General features: G+C 43.5%; 2 protein-coding genes and 1 long non-coding RNA gene across 5 annotated transcripts in view; 1 reads left to right on the forward strand and 2 right to left on the reverse strand.

Moving 5' to 3' along the window:
- Nucleotides 1-633: 633 nt before the first annotated feature.
- Nucleotides 634-10,304, reverse strand: rfng (RFNG O-fucosylpeptide 3-beta-N-acetylglucosaminyltransferase). 2 transcript variants are annotated; one of them, XM_086138435.1, is made up of 9 exons: nucleotides 9,795-10,304; nucleotides 8,023-8,071; nucleotides 7,757-7,859; nucleotides 7,524-7,677; nucleotides 6,418-6,503; nucleotides 2,276-2,350; nucleotides 2,001-2,166; nucleotides 1,303-1,388; nucleotides 634-1,211 (listed from the first exon to the last, which is right to left on the reverse strand). In XM_086138435.1, the coding sequence occupies exons 1-9, from the start codon at nucleotides 10,302-10,304 to the stop codon at nucleotides 1,139-1,141; spliced, it is 1,302 nt and encodes a 433-aa protein (XP_085994561.1). In that variant the 3' UTR covers nucleotides 634-1,138. The 2 variants fall into 2 exon arrangements, with proteins under 2 accessions (XP_085994561.1, XP_085994562.1); XM_086138436.1 differs by lacking the exon at nucleotides 2,276-2,350.
- On the forward strand, nucleotides 7,563-9,271 carry LOC147190233 (uncharacterized). The gene is made up of 2 exons (XR_015104036.1): nucleotides 7,563-7,636; nucleotides 8,789-9,271. It is a non-coding gene; the product is annotated as an uncharacterized LOC147190233 (long non-coding RNA).
- A 2,152-nt stretch (nucleotides 10,305-12,456) lies between the features above and the next one.
- Nucleotides 12,457-22,463, reverse strand: part of atp6v0a1b (ATPase H+ transporting V0 subunit a1b) — a 33,754-nt gene continuing 23,747 nt past the window's right edge. For both annotated transcript variants that reach the window (XM_086138431.1, XM_086138430.1), the window contains exons 20-22: nucleotides 19,134-19,251; nucleotides 18,071-18,242; nucleotides 12,457-13,833 (exon numbers count right to left, since the gene is read on the reverse strand). In XM_086138431.1, coding sequence (XP_085994557.1) covers nucleotides 13,740-13,833; nucleotides 18,071-18,242; nucleotides 19,134-19,251 — 384 coding nt within the window. In that variant the 3' untranslated portion in view covers nucleotides 12,457-13,739. The remainder of the gene's footprint in view (nucleotides 13,834-18,070; nucleotides 18,243-19,133; nucleotides 19,252-22,463) is intronic.

Below are 22,463 nucleotides of genomic sequence, written 5' to 3' on the forward strand. Positions count from 1 at the left end.
AAAACCAGTATCGAAATTTAAAAAGGCGCACACATTTTCAATGCGTGGACAGGTGTGGACTGCTGGCAGGCCAGTCAAGTACTCACTCGTTTACTACCAAGCCAAGCTGTTGTAATATGTGCATAATTTTTTTTTTAGCTTTGCGGTAATAAAAATCCAGCTGGCCTTTGTCTCCTTCGACATCCAAAAACAATTTGAAATGTGGAGTCATTAGTCCGCATACTTTTCCACTGTCGGCGCATCGCAGATGAGCTCAGGTCTCGAGTTGTTTGTTGTGTTTCCTGGTGTTGTTGATGTCAGGCCTTTGCTTTGACTGGTTGACCTTTAACTTGCATTTGTAGGTGTAGCAAAGAACTGAGATAACCTAAAACCTGTTTGCAATTGTATGTTCAGACACTTTCTGAAAACTGTTGGGACTATTTATGCTGCCATTTCCCCATCCTTGCTTGTGAACAACTGATCTTTTGGGGATTCTCCTTTCATACCCAATCATGACTCATCTGTTTTCCAGTGAAGCTGTTCATGTCCAAACAGGTGATTTTTTTAGCATTCCTTGACTGTCTTTGTCCCAGCTTTTTGTGGGATATGCTGCAGGCATCAAATTCAAAATGAGTGAATATTGCCCACAATGTATTTGGTTTTTCATTTACCTTTTATTCAACGTCCCAACTTCAATGGAAATGGGGGTTGTAACTGCAACCGAAAGTGCGAAGAGAATTAGGGTCCTTTTTAGCGGCAGCCATAAATGCTCTCCTCACAGAGGTACAACATATGTCCTTTCTCCAAGACTTCAGTTATGTGTATTCGAGTCATTGTTTCTTCGGTTTTAGGTAAGCTCACTTGAGCATCACAGCAGAAAATGTGCGCAATTTGACGTTGGGTTCCAGAAGGATCTTCATATACTCCAGACACCACGAACCACTTCTGATTCATTTCCGTTATTCTGGCTCTGAAAGGCTTAGCACTGTATTCAGGATGACTTTTGGCGAATGAATCATTTCAAACTCTCATGAGGTAGGTCGAGCATGGCTTGAATTAAAGCATCAGTTGTGAGAAAGTCCCAACTCAAGGTCGCTTGAGCTCAGCATAACGGGGCAGCACTTTAATTTAGAGCTGCCGGAAAAAGGTCGAGCGGAAGTCACTTTCCATGAGGTTTAGGCTTTGGACACCAGTCAGTATCCGGATAGAGTAGGCAGTGTACCGTCTTAAACCTGTGGAATTGTAATCGTTATTTGTTAATGCATCATCTCATGAATATATGAGCTGAGGAACACCAAGGTGTTGGATTATTCATGCCTCTACCTTGTTGGATCTTCAACCAGTGAAAAGCCTCCGACAATGCTGACCACATTCCGTCGATTCTCATAGCCTCCATAGCTCAGCGTCACCTTAAAAAAAAAAAAAAGGGGAAAAAAAAGCATCTGTGGAGTTGGCCGTCTCAAACTCAAGGTCATTGTTCGGACAGAAACTTTCAACAGAAGCTTTCACATACAGATGAAAAATCCAGGTTCTAGGTCAGTGGTTCTTAACCTTGTGAGAGGTACCAAAACTAAATTTCCCACAGCACTGATTTGTCAAGTAATGTAATGTGATCTGCAGCCAGTGATGGCCAACCGGGCGTATCATAACTAATTGACATGTTGAGTCGGGTGTATCTTAGCCTCCATGGCAGAGGCTCCGTCGAACCCCTGAGACCGATTCACCGAACCCCTGGGGTTCGATCGAACCCAGCTTAAGAACCACTGTTCTAGCTGTAAGACAAAGCTATAATATATACCGTATTTTCCGCACCTTAAGGTGCTTCGGATTATAAGGCGTATCTTCAATAAATGGCCTATTTTAAAACTGTAATATAATGCAGTGTGACCTAAATGTGAAAACAGATTTAAAATAGGCCATTCATTGAAGGTGCGCCTTACAATCCCAAGCGCCTTATAGTGCGGAAAATACGGTACTCCTCCCTTCTTATGCGAACAGGCCAAGAACACAAACGCGCTAACCTGCTCCAACACACTGTCAGTGGGCAGCTTTTGGAGATTTTCCAGGTGGGAGTGGAAGAGGTGTGTGTGTATTAAGGCGACCTCCAGAAGAGCCTCAATAATGTAGCCGATGGTGCAATCATCCGGGAGGCGGATCTTCTCTGCCGTGCTGATGAAATTCCCCAAACTGAAACCACAACATCGAGTTACAGGCCACAACTTTATTGCCACGCAGAGATTCCTGCCTTGCAGCATGTGCTATCGTTAATGAGCTCGCCGCTGATTGTGCAACTAACCAGTGCGTGGATTGTGGGGAAGGTGAAAAAGAAAAATCCTCCTGGGGCCATTTCAACTGACATCTGCAGCTATCACTGTTTACACGACACAACAACGGCAGTATTTAAAGTGCAAGCTTTTGAAAATGGCTATCCAAGTATGTAGATGTTTTTGAGAACAACATTTCCATGGAAATGCTGAAACGACCATCTTGGAAAACAAGGGACATGTGCATCGATGTAAGGTGTTCAGCCAAATGGCTAATCTTGAAATCGGGGAAACATAATGTCAATTGGAACTCAACAATAAATAGATAAAATAAAGATCAGGAACAGTCATCTCCTTAGCACCACACTCTCAGCAGCGATCTTTTGATCAAGGTCAGACAGTAACGCCAAGTTCCCTTTATGGCCTCTCCATGGAAAAACACAGTTATTAGAAAAACGTAGCGCGGGGGTCTAACCTTTTGCACTGGTGGGACTGGCGTGTCCACATTTTTTCTCGGTTGCACCAGCACTAAAGTAAGTTCCAGCAAAGGTTTTGACCACACCACATTCACAGAGCTGCCTTCCTTGAGAAATTCACTTCCTGAACATTCATTCATTCATTTTCCGAACCGCTTCATCCTCACTCGGTCGCGGGGGGTGCTGGTGCCTATCCCAGCCGTCTTCGGGCAGGAGGCGGGGGACACCCTGAATCGGTTGCCAGCCAATCGCAGGGCACACAGAGACGAACAACCATCCACGCTGACACTCACACCTAGGGACAATTTAGAGTGTTCAATCAGCCTGCCATGCATGTTTTTTTCTGGAATGTGGGAGGAAACCAGAGTACCAAGAGAAAACCCACGCAGGCCCGGGAGGCCGGAGCTGGAATCGAACCCGGTACCTCTGCACTGTGAAGTCGACGTGCTAACCACTGGACTACCGGGCCACCACTTCCTGAACAATTTACGTGAATTGTTATATTTTTGAAATTCTGTTAAAGACATGACTTGTGGGGTGTTATAAATCATTTAAAAAATAATGTTTTTATAATAATGCTTCAAAGTGGTCAACTGGTTAGCACGCCGGCGGGACAGTGTAGGACAGTGTAGGTGTAGGGTTCGATTCCGTCTCCAGCCTTCCTGTGTCTAGTTTGCATGTTCTCCCTGTGCCTGTGTGGGTTTTCTCCGGGTACTCCAGTTTCCTCCCACATTCCAAAAACATGCATGGAAGGCTGATTGAACACTCTAAAATGTCCGAGGATGCTTGTTCGTCTATAGGGGTGTTCACACGGCACACATTTGCTCCGGCGCTACAGCAATGTATTTTGGTGCGATATGTTTTACACCGGAGAAAATTTTGTGGAGCGGTCACACGTACAAAGCCGCTGAGCGTGTCAGTACCGGCGCAGCGTCGGTGCTGCTCCACTTGCGATCACACGGCAGTTTCTGCAGCGGAGCAAAACGACAGAAAACAAATAAGCTGTCGTGTTGGTTCTTTTTTTTTTTACACAACTCATGCGACTACTGTACAGGCACGTCCTTCTCCTTCTCGGTCTCCGTGCCTTCAGCTCAAGAGTGACCGCCCCCGAAAACGTAAATCAACGATGACTTCAATGACACTCAGAAAAGCAAACGTGTAATGCACCAAACAGAAAATCAAGAGAGGAAATCACAAAATAAATTCTATGGGGGACGTGGGGTTGCGAACACACAACAAAGGAACAAACTACACAAACAACTCAGAGACAGTCCAGTCTCCTACAAAAGGAAAGATGACGTTTGGGGACTATCCCCCCGTTCTAGTTGAGATGGTATAACCCAAGAGGTGCTTGCTTCTGTTACCAGCCAAGTCTTGTGTCGTTATTAAACAAACACACGACGGAAGTCCGACAGAGCACGAAAGCAACGCATTCTCGCCGTACGTAATCAACTCTTTTCGAACACTTGCTCCAGAGCAAATAATTGGAGAGTTCACATGTGCAAATTTACATAGGTGCTGCTCCGCAAACGAGCATTTGCTCTGGAGCAAATTTTTAAACCATCTTCCTGAGGTGGATCAAATTTGCTTCAGTGTAAGCTGTTTTCCGGGGCTACCCCGGAGCAAATTTGCACGTGTGACCGCTCCACTGGCGCAGCACCGGAGCAAATGTTGCCGTGTGAACACCCCTTATGTGTGCCCTGCGACTGTATGGACCAGTTCATCGGGGTGTAACCCGCCTATTGACCGAAGCCAGCTGGGAGAGGATCCACCACGCCCCGTATGAGGAGAAGCAGATTAGAAAAAGGATGGATGGATAAAGGCCGGACCCCAAACTTTTTAATGCTAATGGCCATTGTCTTGCGAAAACATTTCAAGGAGCAAAATACAAACAAATAATTAAAACTATCACTCACCATAGCTGCACTTCAACAAGCCGTAGTTGTTAAGTGTTAATTACTCTTTTGTGTTTCTGATCCAGCCACCATTTTGTGAGCCGCAAGGATCGTGACCGTGCAATAAAGTTCTCGTTCGTTGTTGTCTGCGCAATATTGGACATAATGATCTGGCGAGGAAACTTCACTTTGCGCCGCTGCCTATTTTTCTGGTTGCACTGAAGGTGTATAGCCATGTTTTCATGATTAATAAAATGCAACAGACCCAAACATATGGCAATTTCCCGGGAATTGTAACAAAAGTTGGAGAAGCAGAGAGAACTTGGCAGTGCAGGTTCAGTGATAATTTTACAGTTTACCGGCAGTGAGTCCCAGGGACTCGCTGATCAAAACTGACTCAAAAGTATGAGTCCCATTATGCATTGAGAGAGTCCCAAATTTCGAATTCTGAAACGGTCTACTTATTCAATAGCACATGATAATAACACAAACAACAACATAAACAAATGCTGCAAAAATGTAAATAATTCAGTAGCAGGCCTGAGGATTTCGGAAATTCATGGTAACCGTTTTTCGGTTCCGTCGGATTACCCAATGAGAAACCACGGTAACTAATGTTGGGTTCCGTAAACGTTCATCATGGGAACCCATTTTTCTATTTTGACTGATATTCATAATCAAGAATTCTGAAACTCAAAAGTATAATGTTCAAGGGTAAATGTTTGAAAACTATTCATTAACAATGAACATTACATCAGTAGCTGTGTATTCCAGGTTTATTCCAAAAAATAAATGGATCAAAAACTGGTGTACTCATGTGGCATCATCAGAGTATTTTTTCCAATCTCACACTGCAAAGATTAATTTACTGGTAATCATTAATACAGGTAAGTATTGATGTGGCTTGACATCCTCTTCCCAAGACGATGCATGTGTAATCTACTATCAATTTGACGAAAGAATTTAACATTTAAGAAATGGGAATGCCAGTCTGAGTCATCATTAGTTCTACCAAGAGTTAACATTAGCATTTCTGCACCTTGTGACGAATGTTTTATTCATAAAGTTACCATGCTACAACCAGTAAATTATAGAATGACCAATACAGTACTGTTTCATCATATTTTTCATAGCGATTATCTTATAGATCTAATGACCAACTGGCCTCGTAATCGTGCCTCTCGTCGTATTTCGCTCTCGTATTCTGTGCATACGTCCCAGGTGAGTTTAGTGATACGCCCTTTGGACGATTCATACGAAAAATCAGACTGGCATTCCCATTTCTTAAATGTCGTAATTAGTAGACCTTTGTGAGTTTTTTTCGCCGCCATCTCAAACTTTCATCCGCGCGATTCCTCAAGTTTGCGGACTAAAATAGCAACCCGCATGCACACATAACGTTATCTGTCCCTCCGCCAACTGTGGCACCTGCCAGACTTGAAAACAATCCACGGAGAGCCATTTTATCCGGGATGTTGAAAACGCTCACATTTGTCAATTGTACTGTCATCCAACGCGGATTAAGTCCACGCATTTATAGTATCCAGTAGCGGTAGTAAAAGTACAACTAAAAAAGAAAAGGCATGGCTCGGTCCACATGACATTTCGGCGTCCAAGCCATCCGTTGGCCAACCGAAAGTCGCATAAAAAGCATGCAATTTAAGACCCTGATATCAATATTCAAGAGGTATTATTTCTAAATTCAGGAATTCAATGTGTTTGAGACTTTTTCAGATCCTGTGGAAACCTGATACAGTAAAACAGATGAAAAGAACTGCGTGATGATGAGAAGACAGGACCTACCTGGCCCACGGACTCATTTTCAGCGCCAGACCGCGGCTGATACAGAAACCCGCGCCGCCTGTTGCAAACCAGAACTTGACTGACACCTGAAATGAGAAAAGGATTTTATTTGTAAGTAAAATACGAAGCATTCATATCCATTAATATCGATTACACTCGATTAGAAAGCCCTCGGTTTACACTAGTCTAATATTGGCGGACCAGCGGAACCCTTTACATTGCATGGGTGTGTGAAGTGCTTGTGCAAAGATTTTTAATGTTTTCTCCAAGACATACTTAGGGTTGTATTTTCCAGGGTAGTCTACGCAAATTACCAAATGCACAGTCTACTGTACTGTATGGCTGAGAAGCGCTGGAGCAAGCACAAACATGATTCCATCATACTACAAAAAGCTGCGACGTAGAAGAAAACTTGTGTCTTAACAGTTCTTGAATCCACAATATTTCCCATTCAGAGAACCGTATTTTCTGGATTATAAATCGCAATTTTTTCATAGTTTGGCCGTGCATTTAAGACTCTGAAGCGATTTATATGTGAAATTATTCACACATTTTACATGTTATTTTCACATTAAACACAAGAGGGCACTCTAGGCCTGTGTTGATAAATCGATGATGAGTCTGCCCGAAGCAACGTAAAAGAGGAAGCACCACCGCATCTTCTACCCTCCCTACTTGTCTAAAAGTGACACGGAGAATGAAAATTGCATTGGATTTCGTGATTTGGAGTGACACTGATGGTTTGGTAAACTTGTTCGTATGTTGTTTCTGCTTTAGTTATCTGAATAATTCTTAATACGTTATGTGAACATACCAGGCATGTTCATTGTTTATGCATGATGTAACGTTAGCATATCGTACACTTATTTAGCCTGTTCTCTTTTATTTTTATTTGAAATCGTCTTTCAAGATGATATGTCTGTTCTTGGTGTTTGATTTTATCAAATAAATTTCAAACCAAAATGCGACCTATTGTCCAATGTGACTTTTATGTTTATTTTCTTCTTTCTTATGCATTTTATGGCTGGGGCGATTTATACACCACAGCGATTTATAACCCGGAAAATACGGTCGCTTTGAAACTCGATTAAAGTTTAGTTACTGACCATTCCATTGCTCTTGACCCTTTCTGCAGCTTCTATGGGGTGATCAAGACTGGGCCGACCAAGATAAACATCCTGGCTGTGGTGGTAGGAAGACAGCAGTTGCAACAGGCTAGGTAGGATCACATAGTTGTCATCATCCACATGACAAAACCACCTGCAGCACACAAAATATTACTCAACAAACTGTGTGTCGAGGTCTTGTTCTCAAATCCGGCTTTTGTCCGATAACTCACTTCTTTTGAGACTCAATGAATTTGTCATACTCAACAGACATCTTGCAGCAGAGAGCCTGTCGAGTGTGAGCCGCTGAGCAGTTGGTGTTAATAATATTTGCACCTATTTAAAAAAAAAAAAAAAAGATTATAAAGAAAAAAAGTAATAGAATGTCATTTCTCTCTAAAACCATCAAGTCATCCAATTAATGCTCATAACTTTAATGGCTAAAATGTGTCTTTTTTCTCCCCCAATTCTCCATTCGTTAATAGTTTGGCAGAATTACCTGTTCTCATCTGCAGCTCTTTGTCTTCACCATCTGAGAATAAATAGGTCTGGAAGAGACAAAGACACACTGTTAACCCTTCTCAAACGATCGGCCCATTTTCTACGCCGGATGAAAGAGGTAGCAAGAAGTAAAAAATGGCTCAAAGGACTAAGAATACCACTAAAATGTTGGGAAAAAAATACATCCCAAAGTTTGACTACGTTTCAAAATTTGAACTGCCATCCTGCATGATATTATCATAACACCGGAATGTGTCTGTGATCTCAGTAGACCTTGACCGCATTTTTTAGCCTAATGTGATTTTGGTGAATTTGATTGGGGCATAGGCAGAAAAATACTGAGCTCTGCGGACGTGTGGTGGATGTTAGTTGTATTTCATTCACAAGTTAGTGAACAGTGGGCATCGTTTTATTTATTTATTTTTTCTTCCAAGATGGCGCCCGAGTAGGCAGCCTTCGGCAAGTGCTCTTCAAGAGCCTTGCTTTTTTGTTCTTTTTGTCTTTTGTTTTGTCACATGATGTTTGTTGTTTCATCGTGTGGACCTGATATGGACTGTTTTCAGCGTTTTTGGGCCACGACATTCGTCAAAGGAGAAGTATCTGTGCTTGGTGGTTGCGCCTTCTCGGCAGCACGCCTGTGCCAGCACAGATTTTGATTGGGAGGAATGACGGCGCCATTGACTGTTGGTGCTGGACAGACCTGGGGCGCTTGTGTTTTTTGCGCCTGTAATGGGCAGCATTTTTCACAACCCCGTTTTGTTCAGTGGAGATGTCGGCGCTGTTGGACAGTCGGCGTTGGTGCGTCTGGATGGATGGCTGCTGAAGTTGAGGATGAGGAGAGAGGAGCGTTGGCGCAGAGCGCCGATGCGTATTCGGAACCGAGAGTCGCCGCTTGGAATTGAAATGGATTTTCATGGGACAGGAGAAGTGAACCAATCTCTTTTTTCGTCAATGGATGCTAAAGCTTCTTGTTGACTTTGAAACTTAGCTTGTAGCCGACGTGTGCACATTTTGAGCATGACGTCTCTCATCCACTGGTTAAAGGACACTTTGATTCTCTCCTCTTTCATCTCAAACTGCTTCAAACAACAAAGCGTGTGACGGAAAAGTGGTTAGGACTGCACGACTGTCCGTGTTTTCTGTTATGTGTTGTGTTTATTTATTTTACTTTATGTAACTGTTTTGTTAAGTGCTTTGTTACAGCTGCCGCTGTTGTGAAAGCGCTATATAAATCAACATGTATTGTATTGTATTTTTAATCATTCCAATATGCGGCACAGCAAAAAGGGGATGGGGTCGGGGGGGGGGGGGGGCACACAAATAATCAGATGAGACAACACGCTCCAACAATTGTGTCCAATCCAACAAAGTAACATTTATAAAAAAAGGTGAGGGCGGCCACCAAGTGCCATGTCAAGAATCTAGTGCGGGACTACTCTACTGCATTTAAAGAGAATGAAAGGAGCCGCTTTGATTGGCTATGATCAAGGTCAACTTGGACCACTCCCACAGCAGTGAAGATCCGCCAGTTTGCGCTCATCTGCGCAATGACCACAGTGGGTCTAACATTGATACGGCACGTGACATGGCGGTCATGATAATAGGGGGGGGGGGGGGGGGGGGCAAAATTAAAACTACCGGGTAATGAAAAATCCCAAACTGTTAGGATCCTGACAAAAGGTGGATCACACGCTAGAACGGAGTCATATTTCAAACGTGATTACTTCTAAACAAATTACTCCTGTACCATGAAAGTTAAGCTATTCTCACCTGTTCTTTGGCCTGAGATATCCAGGTCTGAATCAGCAGCTCCACTCGGGACTTGTGGTACTTCCTGGTGGTTTTAACTGCAATAAAAATGTCCTTTAATTCCAGTGGGTCTCGTGAACCAGGTCCAGGAAGTATTCGACTTTGTCCTTCAGGCAAGGAAAGCGCTTCAGAATTTTTTTCAGAGTATGTCTCCTTGTCGTCATCATTCTCAAAAGGTTCAGTCTCTATGGTACCATTCATCCCTTCTGAGCTAATATTTAACCCCGTGGCCGTTTCTGTGTCCCCAGTAGAATTGGACACAGTGGGAGGCCCAGTATTGTGCTGTAAAGTGTAAGTTGAGGTCTTCACTTGAGGTCTGGGCTGTGGCAGGTCCAACTGGCGGGCCGTGGGTTGGAGAGCTGGGATGAGCAACAAGAGGAGGCCGCCGAGCGCAAGGGAAAACAGGAAGCCGACCTTACTGACGCCAACCGATGCTATGTGCATTCTGGCGGGCCGATGGAGAGCGTGCATCAGCCTCCAGGGCTGAAGTCACTTTCGATGCTGCCTCGTCCCATTCTCACTCCATCACACTGAAATCTGCAGGAGATAAGGTATTCAATCTTAGACAGACAGTAGCGTGACACTGTCTCTCGAGTTGCACAAAACATGGCATGCGTACAGGAGAGTCCACAAGTACCACATATTGGAACAGATGTATGATGCATTCACTTGCGACTAATTCACAATTAGTCAGAAATCCTGCAATGAGTCAAAATACAAAAACTCTTTACTGTATATGCTTTCTGACTGGAGATGTGGTTATGCTTAGAATAACCAGAGGTGGGCGTGTCACTAAACTTTGCCAGTCCGTCACCGTCAGTCTACCATCTCAAAATGTCATCATCAGTCCATCACTCGGTCTTACCACTCCTGTGTGGTAATACAGAGATAAAGACAGTTTAGTAGTCGTGCAACAAATAGCAAGTTGGTGCATGGGACAGAGGGTGAGGCAAAAATTCAAGTCAATTCGAATAAAACCTTGAACCATGATTATGGAGCTTTGCTTTTTCCAAACTACAGTACGTTCCTTCATGGTTGAATAATTTAAGTGTTAAATTATTCAACCATGAAGGAACGTACTGTAGTAACATTTTAACAGCTGTAGATTATTTTCATTGAAACATCTCTTCCAGTCCCACCTTCACATTTAGTATCGTGTATGAACCCTATTAGGACAATCGTCATTTTTTTCCCCTTTCAGTATTTAACAAAGATACAACTTCCGTTAAGAACAGCAAAATGAATCAAAGTTTACTCTCCCTGGGTCACTCCAAAATGTCAATCACACCCGAATGGTGACTCTTCTCGTTTATATTAGTCACTTTTCAAACGTTCGATTGAAATCAAAACTTTGTAGTCATTGATGCGCTACTCTACGTGACTGGAAAGTTAGCGCTGAGTTTAAGTGTTCAAGACACCGATGCGAAACTGAATTTTTTTTTTTTTTTGCTACGAAAGAACGATACACAAAGCCTGGCAGTTGGTCTAAATAGAAACTTACCACGAAATATCGGATGGTACATCTGAATTCTGTAATGAGACGCTGTATGGCTAGTGCCACCCAGGAGAATGGGAACAAATGTGGAATTTTAGCTCCAACACTTAGCCAAGTTAGCTGACGAGAAAACTGTCCTCGGGCGCGACGAAGTTTGGAGGTGAGACGATTTCCTCGCCCCCGTTCGCTCTCAATGCCTTCCAATTAATGTTCTATGATGTGTTAAAATCTCGAACAGTTTACTTGATCACCCGTGCTGATTCAATCGTATAGTTTCAAGTGAATACAATCTTATATAAAGACAAAAACAAAGTTAGTTTCTCTTGTTGTCAGATCTGCTTCTCCACTCAGTATCGGTATTTGGAACAAGTTTTCGGGATAAAAAGTACTTCTTCCGGTATACCTTTCAAAATATAACAAGTGGCACGGTTTTGTTTCATACTTGGGAGGGGGGAGGCTTGTTTGAAATGTAGGATTAAATAATTAGTAATTCAGTGTAGAATGAAAGCGCAATTAAATAATTAAATAACTCGAGTTACTTAAATGAAGTACATTAAAGTTATCAACTTTAAACAGCTTGTCTGGAACAAAGAAAAACTCATGTTTAATTTAAACTAAAATAATTGACAAACTAGATAATTAAAGTTGCAGTTACTTAAGAATGGCTAAATTGCACCGATTTAAAAAGTCCATACCAGGTGTTGTTGAGCCAACATATTTATTTTTTCTACTGTACTACTTCCTGTTCACACATTGTAACTGCACATAAATAAAAAGATATAAGCATAATAATAAAATAAAAATAATTGAGTAAAAATAAAACAACAAAAGCAGAAAAACATTGTTTGTTTTTATTATTATTTATTGTATTCTAAAATACTATATTTCTTTTGATTTTTCACGAACATGGTTCGTTGTCTCTAATCATACAATATCGAGGGGCCCTGACTTAACTGCAGCTGCAAAACATATCAGAATAAAGCATTTCAACATGGGATTTCGTGAGATGAGCATGTGTACGTCAACTAAGGATGAATCATACAGATTCACATAAATCAAGGTTCTAACACGTTTCTAAGCCTGAAGAAGACCAAAAAAAAAACAATGAACAAGACAGAAAACACAATCGACATTCAAACCCCAAATCTTTATTGATCACATCACGCTGGCACATTAACCTTCCACATCACCAATAACTTACAATAGTAATATTCTTTTATATATATTAACTCTCATGGAGTAAAATGAACCATGATCATATGTGTGTCACCACACATATGATCATTTAAGACAAGGGTGCCCAAGTCCAGTTCTTGAGTGCCCCTATCCAGTCTGTTTTAGATTTCTCTCTCCTCCATCACCCCTGATTAAAGCTCATCAGCAAGCTTTGCAGAAGCCCAATAACAATTCTGATCATTTAAAACGGATGTGTTGGAGGAGGGAGACATCAAAAGCAGATTGGATAGAGCCTCTTGAGGACCAGATTTGGGGCTTCCTTGATCTAACACAAACTATCATTCACAATTTGGACAGAAGACATGCAGGAGACAACAGGTAATACTCAATCTTGCCAGAGATAGCTATTTTTTTTCCTTCTCCTTAAAACATGAAAAACAACTGCACGGTATTCAACACGAACAATGTCTCTGTATAATTTTTGTAGGAAAATAATATTGAAATTCAGATGACAAATGGCTTCCCAACCAATATAGCGATTAATGCCTGACATCATGTACATATCAAAGCAACCCTCTCTTTTACCCGTTTGTTGCTATTAACCCTTTCATGCACTCTGTAACCTGATAACATGATAAGCTGTCCATTGTAGTCACCGCTGTCCCTGAAAGGGTTAAGAGCAACTTTCATTTGTCAACTGTTTTTTTTTTTTCTGGCGACTGATGCAATCCATTTCCCTCCGCTGTGCCGAAATATTACCCCTTCACATGCTTCCTTGCACTGACCAATTCCATTCGCGCAGGTTTACAGTACAAGAGACGATTGGATGAGTACGGTGCCAGTCAAACAGGCGCATTCTGGTCTTGTGGTTATTTCCATTCAGTGAGGTTTTCCACAGCCTCTAAGTTGAAAGTTGTACACAGACATTTTGTACTTGAACCTTTCCGCATCTAAAACATGGAGGATTTTGACTCAGAACAGGAAATGACACCATATTTCACAAGCCTCGCTGAAGCTTTCAAAAATAATAATAATAATAAATGGAAATTCTGCGAGCATGATGAGTTCCAGTATGCAGACTGCTGGGTCTTGAAATGATTTCAAATAACTCGACATGTTTCTAATACCACAAACAATCAAGGTTTTTGGAATGCCACTAGAGGGACACAGAGGTTTGCACGAGGGTTCATGCACACTGACACTGATGGGAAGAGAGAAGACTGGACTCCAGATGATCATTCGTCAAATCTTCCATCCAGGATGCTCCCGAATGAAAAGGGGACAAACTTGAAGCCCTGGCCGGAATAAAACTTATTCTGGAATTCCACCCTAAAAAGAAAGAATTGAGTGGAATAAGCATGTGGAAATATGTGTCAACGCTAAGAGTGGGGAAAAAAAGGAAAATCACAAGGATGATAAAAATAAAAACATGGAAGAATGTTATTACATTGTTTGGCATCACATCTGTGTCAACCTACTCAATAGTTGAGTGTTTTCCAACCTTTATTTAAATTAGAAAAAATTCACAGCTGAAAACCAAATCTCTGTTTTTGTACACGATTCCACCCATGTACATGTATCATACTTTGAATCAAATGTTTGTATTTTTTTCCAAATCCGTTTGAAAAAACAGAGGTCATCAAAGTGCTTGTCACAAAGAACGCTCGTCGACACCGGCATGAAATTCATTCGCTTTGCGAGAAGGAAACTGTAGCGTTCCAATTTTCTGGTCCATTTCAGTTCTTTTCTTTTGGCCACTCAAACAAGTGTTTGTTTGCCTGAATGTGAACAGTGTAAAGCCAAACCGGGCCGAGGCATTTCGAACAATTAACAATGGTAAAGAGCAGTTACCCGGACAATCAACAATGAATTATGATGGCTGACGTTTAAATGACGTCACTGGCCGTGGATCGCCGGACAAAAATTGTTAAGCTCGTTGCTATGGGTCTAACTCTGAACCTGGGTGGGTTGCGTTAAAAAAAACCAAACTAACGAAAGTATGCTTGAAATAGTTTTAGCCTTAGTATTACTCAAAAGATGTTTGACCAAGTTTACTTGACATCTGAACTTTAAGGTAGTCGGGATATTTTGGCCCACACTGAACAGGGTTGGCATGAAACACTCAATAGTGTCATACAGCAATGTCAGCACTACATTATGCTACACTACTGGACGTTAAACATGTAACACTTGACTAAATGTGACTTTAACACCGGAGAGTGTGAATACCTATAAGCACTTTGCCGGTGTTATAATTAACACAGTATGGTGTTGAATTAACACCACTTTTGGATCTCATTTGACCAATGTATACTTGACATACAGATTCTTTCTAATGTATACATATGTGCATAAAAAAAACCCGTGGATCCCTTGCAAGGCATAATGTAATGTAAATGTAAGTGAATATGATTATGAATTTCATGTTTTCAGTTGAAAGGAAAACATTACGAGTGGGGAGTCAGTTCCCTTTAGTTCCTGGCCTAAGCAAGAGAGGGGAGCTGCCCAGGAATGTCTCCAAGTCGTGGCAAATATTTGGTCTCCTAGAGCTGTGAGAGGGCAACACTTAAAACGTGGAAAGAAATGAGAGATCCTCTCATCTGCTTCCCCGCACATCTGTGGAAATGGAAAATCTCTTGTGCTTTACACACGCACACGCACCAATCCGGCCTCGTCGTCTTTTGTGTGCGTGTATATGTGTGTACGTGTACAGACAACTCATCAGCATGTGCGTGTGAAGAGCAGGCACCAAAGCAGAGGGTCGATGTTGACTGCTGTTAACTCTGAGCACAACTATTTCCATTCACTCATATCCGCGAAAAATACTCCGGGACTCTTTTTAACCTTAGCGGATACCTGTTGAGCTGACACACTTTTGCGTTATGAACCAAGTAACGTTCTGCTGCATTCCCCTCCTAGGAGTGTAATGTATGGACTGACATATAGGATCAAAGATGCATTTGATGTATTGGGGGCAAGCCTGAAGATACAAGCTGCAGATACATGTTGAGCTGATAAGTCTCTGATTTATTAACCAAGCAACATTTTACAGCATTCTTCTACTGGACTCTGATTATATACGGTCACAGATCATTTTTGGGGAGGCAGACGTCCAAACGACTACCCAGTGTACCGCCCACTGTTTCATTTAAGCCTTGGAATTTCATCTCCCTTGGATTTGAGTTTGTATACAAAATCATCCATCCATCCATTCATTTTCTGATCCGCTTATCCTTACAAGGGTCGCGGGGCGTGCTGGAGCCTATCCCAGCTGTCTTCGGGACGTAGGCGGGGGACGCCCTGAATAGGTTGCCAGCCAATCGCAGCTGTTACCTTCCAAAGGGAAATACATGTAGCGCTGGCATGATTGAGAATTCTGAGATTACCATGAGCAGCTGTTAGCTGTGATCGTATTTCCTAAATCAGACGTGGCAGAAATGTCCGCGACAGCAGCCAATCGGAGTCCAGCATTAAGTAGTCCAGCTTCAGTAGAAGAAATAGTAAACAATGAGCGAACATGCAGCTAAACACGCAGTTGGTGGGTATCCGCGACTTGGCGTTGTCTTCCGAAAATGGAGCTATTTTGACAAGTTCCTAGCTATCACTTGTGTGGCGAAATGGTGTACATGGTGTAAATGAAGCCATTGAGCAAGGTCTGTCCTCAAAAACAGGCAACATAGCAATCCTATTGAATCATTTGAACAAGTGCCACCCAAATGACAATATGGGAACCATAAAAACGCGAGCAGAATTTTTTTTTATCATTATATTATATTTAGATTGTATGAAATGATACATGCTATGATATTATATTACACTATATTATATTGTCCATAATGTTTAAGTCTTATGTTTGACTTGGCCAGTCTAAAACATTCCACTTCTTGCCCCCGAGTTCATGTTGTCGTTATGAAAGTGTGTTTTGGGTCATTATCTTGCCGCATGATGAAGGATCTCCCAACCCGTTTAGCTGTGTCTTTCTTTCAACTGATAGACACTGGGTTTCACATACTGTATGTGTGTGTGTGTGTGTACTTGGGATCATTAGCAGATCCTTCCATTCTTGAACCTTTAGCCTTTCCATCACTTTTGGAAAAGGTTCATCTTTGGCTCAGGAGTCCCTAAACCTTGCTCTCAATCCCAGATGTCAGCTGCTGTTATTTTGCTTAGTCTACCCATATGTATAATCTATATCAGGGGTGCCCAGTATGTCGATCGCGATCAACCGGGAGCCCGCGGACTGGTACCAAGTCGACCGCGAGGGGTGTAGGGGGAAATGTGGGGAAAAAAAAAAAAAAGATTTGTGTGTCTGTGTGTGTTATTAAGATTCTGTATTTCTGTGTTGGTGTGCACTTCACCCTCAGCATTCTATCAGTTTGATTTCAAAAATTAAATTCAAAAAGCAGGTCACCTTTAACCAACGGTGGCCCATGATATGCATCACCGGAATTTGTTCGTGGGCAACAGTCTGCAATTGCAGCTTGCGATCAGAGCAGTTGCAAAATACACTAGATTTTATTATGATGATGATGATGATGATTATTATTATTCAAAGTTTGTCAAATTCACTAATGGCACTGGAAAATGATGGGAATCCGGAGCGCCAGGAGAATCACTTTAAAACGGCACAGGGATGTACGATAGTTTCTGTTTTTTTTAACAAACGCAAGCAATAAATGAATCTGCATTACAAAACAATATCAGATTTATTACACACATGTTTTGGTCATATAGGTTAGGTTTAAGACAAAATGGAGTGAAATGAACCATGAATTCATATGGAAGACTGTTTATCTACTTCATTTAAGAGTTGTTGACTTATTAAATACTTTGGGTCCTAGTTTTCTTTCTTTTGGTATTTTGCTAGGCAACATGGCCCCGAGCACAGTAGACTATACCTATGCTGTCGAGAAAATGTTACACCCCGTTTTTACGCAGAGTGCACAAGTGCCTGTCTGCCAAAATATAGCTAGCTAGCTACCTATATGGATAGTTAGCTAGCTAGATAGATCGAGAGATCAAGGTTTTGTAAATCCTGCAGTTGGGGAAAAAAGTATTTTCTTTTGCTGCCCACCCACTCAACCCAAAAAATGTGACAGAAAAAAAATAAAGGATTTCCCAACTGTAAAGTATTTTATAGTGGCAATCACTAATTGTCATCATCCTCCTGGCAATCCTTTAGATTCCAGCAATGTTGGTAATGTACTCTAATGGGCTAATGTTTGACCTGTGTGTACTCAACGGTGCAGGTTGTATCGGCATGATGGAGATGGTGCAAGTGCGCGATGGATCTGGAAGCAGCTCTCTGTTATTTTCAGTCCCTTGAGCTCACAGTTTGGTAAACCACTTTGGGTCAGGGATGTTTTATGTTCCGTTCATTCTTCACGTACTTGTCAAGCTGCTCTTTGGCAGAGATACTTGGTTCAAGAGTTGAAAAATGACAGCTTACTGTGCATGTTTTTTGTCAGTGTAGGATTAATTGTATTTGGCTTAGGAGATCCCTGGTACACTGAAATGTCGTCATAAACAAACATGGGCACATCCTGTGGGTGTTTGTGTTTCTCACCAGTGAAGACGCAGGGCATGCAAAAAGGCAGACAGCCCCTCCATGATGAGCAGAATGGCAACGGTGAGGGTGGCGAACGCCGCAAAGATGATTGTGAGGCCGAAAAAACCGCCACCACTCCGGGAGGACAAACCCAGGTGCATTACCATGGACCAGAGCACCTCTGACAGCTCTGAATACATACAGATAAAAAGGAATGGAAACAAACATAATCAGTTTTTGATTTAAGTGCTACAGATGTCTCTTCTATTCAAATGATCCTCTGTTTACAACAAAGTTCCATTTCTAATTCACTGACCTGTTCCAACACAGTAGTAACCATCGCATTCTTATGAAAAACATGTCAGTAAGTAAAGCGCTAACTGAGCTTGCTGTCTTGTCATCCTTATGTGCTTGATGGTGTCTTCTCAAACTGCTGCGCAAACTCGGTCATGAGTTCGCTGCTGTTTGTAAACTTGAAACCTTGTATGTTGATCCCATTGTAACTCAAAGATCCCCAGTTATACATAACAGGCAGGACAGGCTGACTCCATAATAAAGTGCATTACAGTAATCGAGCTGACAAAGAATACTTTGAAGTGCTGTTGTGAAAGAAGAGGCTTTACAAGACAAAAAAAGATGGATTTAACAACAGCACTAATTTGCCGGTTGCACAAACACACCAAAATCCGGTAGACCCTCTTCCTAGAATTGTCTGCAGCATCATTTGTCTTTTTTATGATGGATAAAGAATATATGCCTGTGAATATTGTTAGATTGCTCCACCATTTGTGCTCAAACATCTGAGATGCGATTCTTTAACCCGCTTTTGATGTTTCCCAATCTGTTTTAGCATTACGCTAGCAGACTTCAAGGCAACGTTATGTGGTTGTTTGAAATACACAATGTAACTCTCTTTGTTAAATGATTAGTCTGACAGACAACAAATCGGAAGTGGCTTCTCTTTTGAAGATGTACGCCAAACTGCTGCCTGTTGTAAAGTGAGCCGAGTTCACTGCCGCCATACAGCAATCGTATCGAGGCACCGGTGGATAAAGTTGGCGCTGTGCGTGTTGTTACTCACGCGCATGAGCCAAGCTGAGGGCCCAGAGACGGAGATAAGAGGCCGTGTTGGAGATACATCCCAGACAGTACTCTATGGTGTGGATGGCCTGATGGACAGCCACATCACCAAAATCAAACTGTGGGGGAGAAGAAACATGATTAGCACGCAATAGCGTTATTCTTTGAATCGTTCAAGTTTTTACTTTGAGGAGTAACTTACAAAAGTCACATAGTCTAAGTTTATTGTGTTGCAACAGAACATTTTTGTCTTTTCACACCCTTCAACTCTTTAACCAGGCACACATCACGCAACCCGAACCCATCTGAGTAGCACATTGACAATTTCACACAACATTTCCCCACAAGCGGGTAATTTCATGCAAAACCCAGTTGCACTTCTGCTACAGGTCACAAAACGTAGGACCAAACATCCTACCCTAGGATTTTCTGGTAAAAAGCATAATTCATGGTTTCATCAATCAGAGCAAGTTGTCACAGTCCTGAAGAGGCAAAGCAACCCCAGACCATCACACGAGCACGATCATGCTTTACTATTGGTATGATGTTCTTTTTCTGAAACGCTGTGTTAACCATTATGCCAGATGTAGCGAGACACACACTTTACCTTTGAAAAAAAATACAAACCTGAATAATTACCAAGAATTTGGGGAGAATATTCTATGGACTGGCGAGATGTGCATTGCTTATCCTACAAATGCACGGATTGTAAAAGACCCCATACCCATATTGTACCGGTCTGGTTACCAAAACTAGTCCTGGTTTTCATCAGCAGTTTTGAAGTAGGTGCTCTCTGATTTTAGTTCGTTTTTGTAATGTGTTTCGTGTATTGTAATAAACTCTAGATTTCAAATGGATATTACATTCTCATGAAAGTTAGAAATACTGTATAAAAGGCAGCAGCATGAGTAAATTCTTTTTTCCATTTTTGTTTAAAAGTAAAGAGCCCTTGAAAGGTGCTATTTAAATCTAAATTACTACTACTGTATCCATAATTAAACAACACTGTTCATGATGACACAATTCCTGCCAATAAACGTGCTCCCATTGTTTATTTCAGTCTAAATTCAAGATTTAACCACTGCCTACAAGATACTGCTTCAACATTTTCATTGGCGTGTGCAAATTCTATCTCTCCTCTCCTCTCCGTGAGCCGTCACCTTACCGTGGTGGAGGGGTTTGTGTGTCCCAATGATCCTAGGTGCTAAGTTGTCTGGGGCTTTATGCCCCTGGCAGGGTCACCCATGGCAAACAGGTCCTAGGTGAGGGACCAGACAAAGCACGGCTCACAAAGCCCCTTATGATAGATAAAATCGATGGCACTCAGTTTCCCTTGCCCGGACGCGGGTCACCGGGGCCCCCCTCTGGAGCCAGGCCTGGAGGTGGGGCTCGTTGGCGAGCGCCTGGTGGCCGGGCCTACACCCATGGGGCCCGGCCCGGCTCAGCCCGAAGAGGCAACGTGGGTCCCCCTTCTCATGGTCTCACCACCCGTGGGAGGGGTCAAAGGGGTCGGGTGCAATGCGAGCTGGGCGGCAGCCAAAGGCGGGGACCCTGGCGGTCCGATCCTCGGCTGCAGAAGCTAGCTCTTGGGACATGGAATGTCACCTCTCTGGCAGGGAAGGAGCCCGAGCTGGTGTGTGAGGTAGAGAAGTTCCGACTGGATATAGTCGGACTTGCCTCCACACACAGCCTGGGTTCTGGTACTAGTTCTCTCGAGAGGGGTTGGACTCTCTTCCACTCTGGAGTTGCTCATGGTGAGAGGCACAGAGCAGGTGTGGGCATACTCATTGCCCCCCGGCTCAGTGCCTGTACATTGGGGTTCACACCGGTAGACGAGAGGGTTGCTTCCCTCCGCCTTTGGGTGGGGGGACGGGTCCTGACTGTTGTTTGTGCATATGCACCAAACGGCAGCTCAGCATACCCACCCTTTTTGGAGTCCTTGGAGGGTGTGCTGGAGAGTACTCCTGCTGGGGACTCCCTTGTTCTGCTGGGGGACTTCAATGCTCACGTGGGCAATGACAGTGAGACCTGGAGGGGCGTGATTGGGAGGAACGGCCCCCCCGATCAGAACTCGAGTGGTGTTTTGTTATTGGACTTCTGTGCTCGTCACGGACTGTCCATAACGAACACCTTGTTCAAACATAAGGGTGTCCATATGTGCACTTGGCACCAGGACACCCTGGGCCGTAGTTCGATGATCGACCTTGTGGTTGTATCATCGGATTTGCGGCCGCATGTTTTGGACACTCGGGTGATGAGAGGGGCGGAGCTGTCAACTGATCACCACCTGGTGGTGAGTAGGCTCTGATGGTGGGGGAAGATGCCGGTCCGTCCTGGCAGACCCAAACGTATTGTGAGGGTTTGTTGGGAGCGTCTGGCGGAATCCCCTGTCAGAAGGAGTTTCAACTCCCACCTCCGACAGAGCTTTTCCCATGTTCCGGGGGAGACGGGGGACATTGAGTCCGAGTGGACCATGTTCCGTGCCTCTATTGTTGAGGCGGCCAATCTGAGTTGTGGCCGTAAGGTGGTTGGTGCCTGTCGTGGCGGCAACCCTCGTACTCGCTGGTGGACACCAGCAGTAAGGGATGCCGTCAAGCTGAAGAAGGAGTCCTATCGAGCCTTTATGGCCTGTGGGACCCCAGAGGCAGCTGACGGGTATCGACTGGCCAAGCGGAACGCAGCTTCGGTGGTCGCCGAGGCAAAAACCCGAGCGTGGGAAGAGTTCGGTGAGGCCATGGAAGCCGACTTCCGGACGGCTTCGAGGAAATTCTGGTCCACCATCCGACGTCTCAGGAGGGGGAAGCAGTGCACCACTAACACTGTGTACAGTGGGGATGGGGCACTGCTGACTTCGACTCGGGACGTTGTGAACCGGTGGGCAGAGTACTTCGAAGACCTCCTCAACTCCACCAACACGTCTTCCTTGGAGGAAGCAGAGTCTGAGGACCCTGAGGTGGGCTCTCCTATCTCTGTGGTTGAAGTCACCGATGTGGTTAAAAAGCTCCTCGGTGGCAGGGCCCCAGGGGTGGATGAGATCCGCCCGGAGTTCCTCAAGGCTCTGGATGTTGTGGGGCTGTCCTGGTTGACACGCCTCTGCAACATCGCGTGGTCAACGGGGAGAGTGCCTCTGGATTGGCAGACCGGGGTGGTAGTCCCTCTTTTTAAAAAGGGGGACCGGAGGGTGTGTTCCAACTACAGAGGAATCACACTCCTCAGCCTCCCTGGTAAGGTCTATTCAGGGGTGCTGGAGAGGAGGGTCCGTCAGGAAGTCGAGCCTCAGATTGAGGAGGAGCAGTGTGGTTTTCGTCCCGGCCGTGGAACAGTGGACCAG

This window comes from Hippocampus guttulatus, chromosome 19 (genome assembly GCF_054856545.1).
Source record: "Hippocampus guttulatus isolate MCC_2025c chromosome 19, RoL_Hgut_1.0, whole genome shotgun sequence".
NCBI classification, from domain to species: Eukaryota; Metazoa; Chordata; class Actinopteri; order Syngnathiformes; family Syngnathidae; genus Hippocampus; species Hippocampus guttulatus.